This window comes from Gavialis gangeticus, unplaced genomic scaffold (genome assembly GCF_001723915.1).
Source record: "Gavialis gangeticus isolate Ggan-Ray unplaced genomic scaffold, GavGan_comp1, whole genome shotgun sequence".
NCBI classification, from domain to species: Eukaryota; Metazoa; Chordata; order Crocodylia; family Gavialidae; genus Gavialis; species Gavialis gangeticus.
The window spans coordinates 152,281,367-152,282,354 of NW_017728992.1; the positions used below are offsets into that span (position 1 = coordinate 152,281,367).

The following is a 988-nucleotide window of genomic DNA, read 5'->3' on the forward strand; positions in this document are numbered from 1 at the left end:
TGTGCAGCATTTTCTTCACAGAATAATCTAAGCTGTTTTCTATGTTGTTGGCAGGGAGAGACTTGTGTAGCTGGGCACTTCCTGGTCATATTAGCATAGTCCAGCCCACACAGAACAACCGCCCAACACCACCTCATTTTACTGTTGGACTGAGTCCAAAAGCATAAGCACTACAGTGAATATAAGGGGGAACATTTCTGGAAGGAGATTCATAAAACAAGAGTAGATCATTTTTTTAAAAGTGCAGAAAATGTTATATTTTATATAAACAGGCTCTCCATTTCACATGACCATTTACTTGACTAAAAGCAAACACATTTAGGAAATATTTTTGTTGAATATAGTAAGAGGACAGCTGCAGAAATCTAAGTGATTGTGTTAATCTCTTTCCCTATAGCTTTGAAACTCTAAACTCTCAGAAGAAACCTGGAGACTGACATTGATCAGGGTGATTCTGCAGCTGTAATTTTTTCTGAAGGAGAAACGTTTGGTGGGCTAAAGCATGACAGGGGTAAAAAGGAAAAAGAAAAGTGCAGTGTGCTGGAAGATCCATGCTCTTCGTTGTGAAGATATCAAGCTGTGGTGCCTAAGAAGGTTTCCTATTTTGGAGTGGGCAACCAACTACAATTTAAAGGAAAATTTGATTCCTGATGCCATTTCTGGAATGATGTTGGCAATTCAACAGGTGACACAAGGTACAGTTAATGAAGCTGATTTTCACACTTTAAATAGATTAAGTCAATTTATAGTAGTTTTTTATTCTTATTGCTTTATTTAGTGTTCTCATGAGGCTTGGGTTAAATAACAAAAAATCAGAAATGCATATTTAATTAGACACAATCTAATGCCAGGTGTAAAAAAGAGGCTTTTACTCCTCATTTTCGTAAGTGTGTAAGGGATTTACTAATAAAAAAAGGAATATATATCTATATATATATCTGTGTGTGTGTGTGTGTATTCCTTATCAAGAGGGCGAGGGGGGATATAT

The 988-nt window shown here is 36.3% G+C and overlaps 2 protein-coding genes across 2 annotated transcripts in view; both read left to right on the plus strand.

Moving 5' to 3' along the window:
• The window catches only part of LRRC69 (leucine rich repeat containing 69), a 137,965-nt gene extending 137,475 nt beyond the window's left edge, over window positions 1–490 (plus strand). The window contains exon 8 of the mRNA XM_019527913.1: window positions 398–490. Coding sequence (XP_019383458.1) covers window positions 398–403 — 6 coding nt within the window. The 3' untranslated portion in view covers window positions 404–490. The remainder of the gene's footprint in view (window positions 1–397) is intronic.
• SLC26A7 (solute carrier family 26 member 7) overlaps window positions 488–988 on the plus strand; it is a 215,834-nt gene continuing 215,333 nt past the window's right edge. The window contains exon 1 of the mRNA XM_019527911.1: window positions 488–695. Within this exon, the coding sequence (XP_019383456.1) occupies window positions 503–695 (193 nt within the window). The 5' untranslated portion in view covers window positions 488–502. The remainder of the gene's footprint in view (window positions 696–988) is intronic.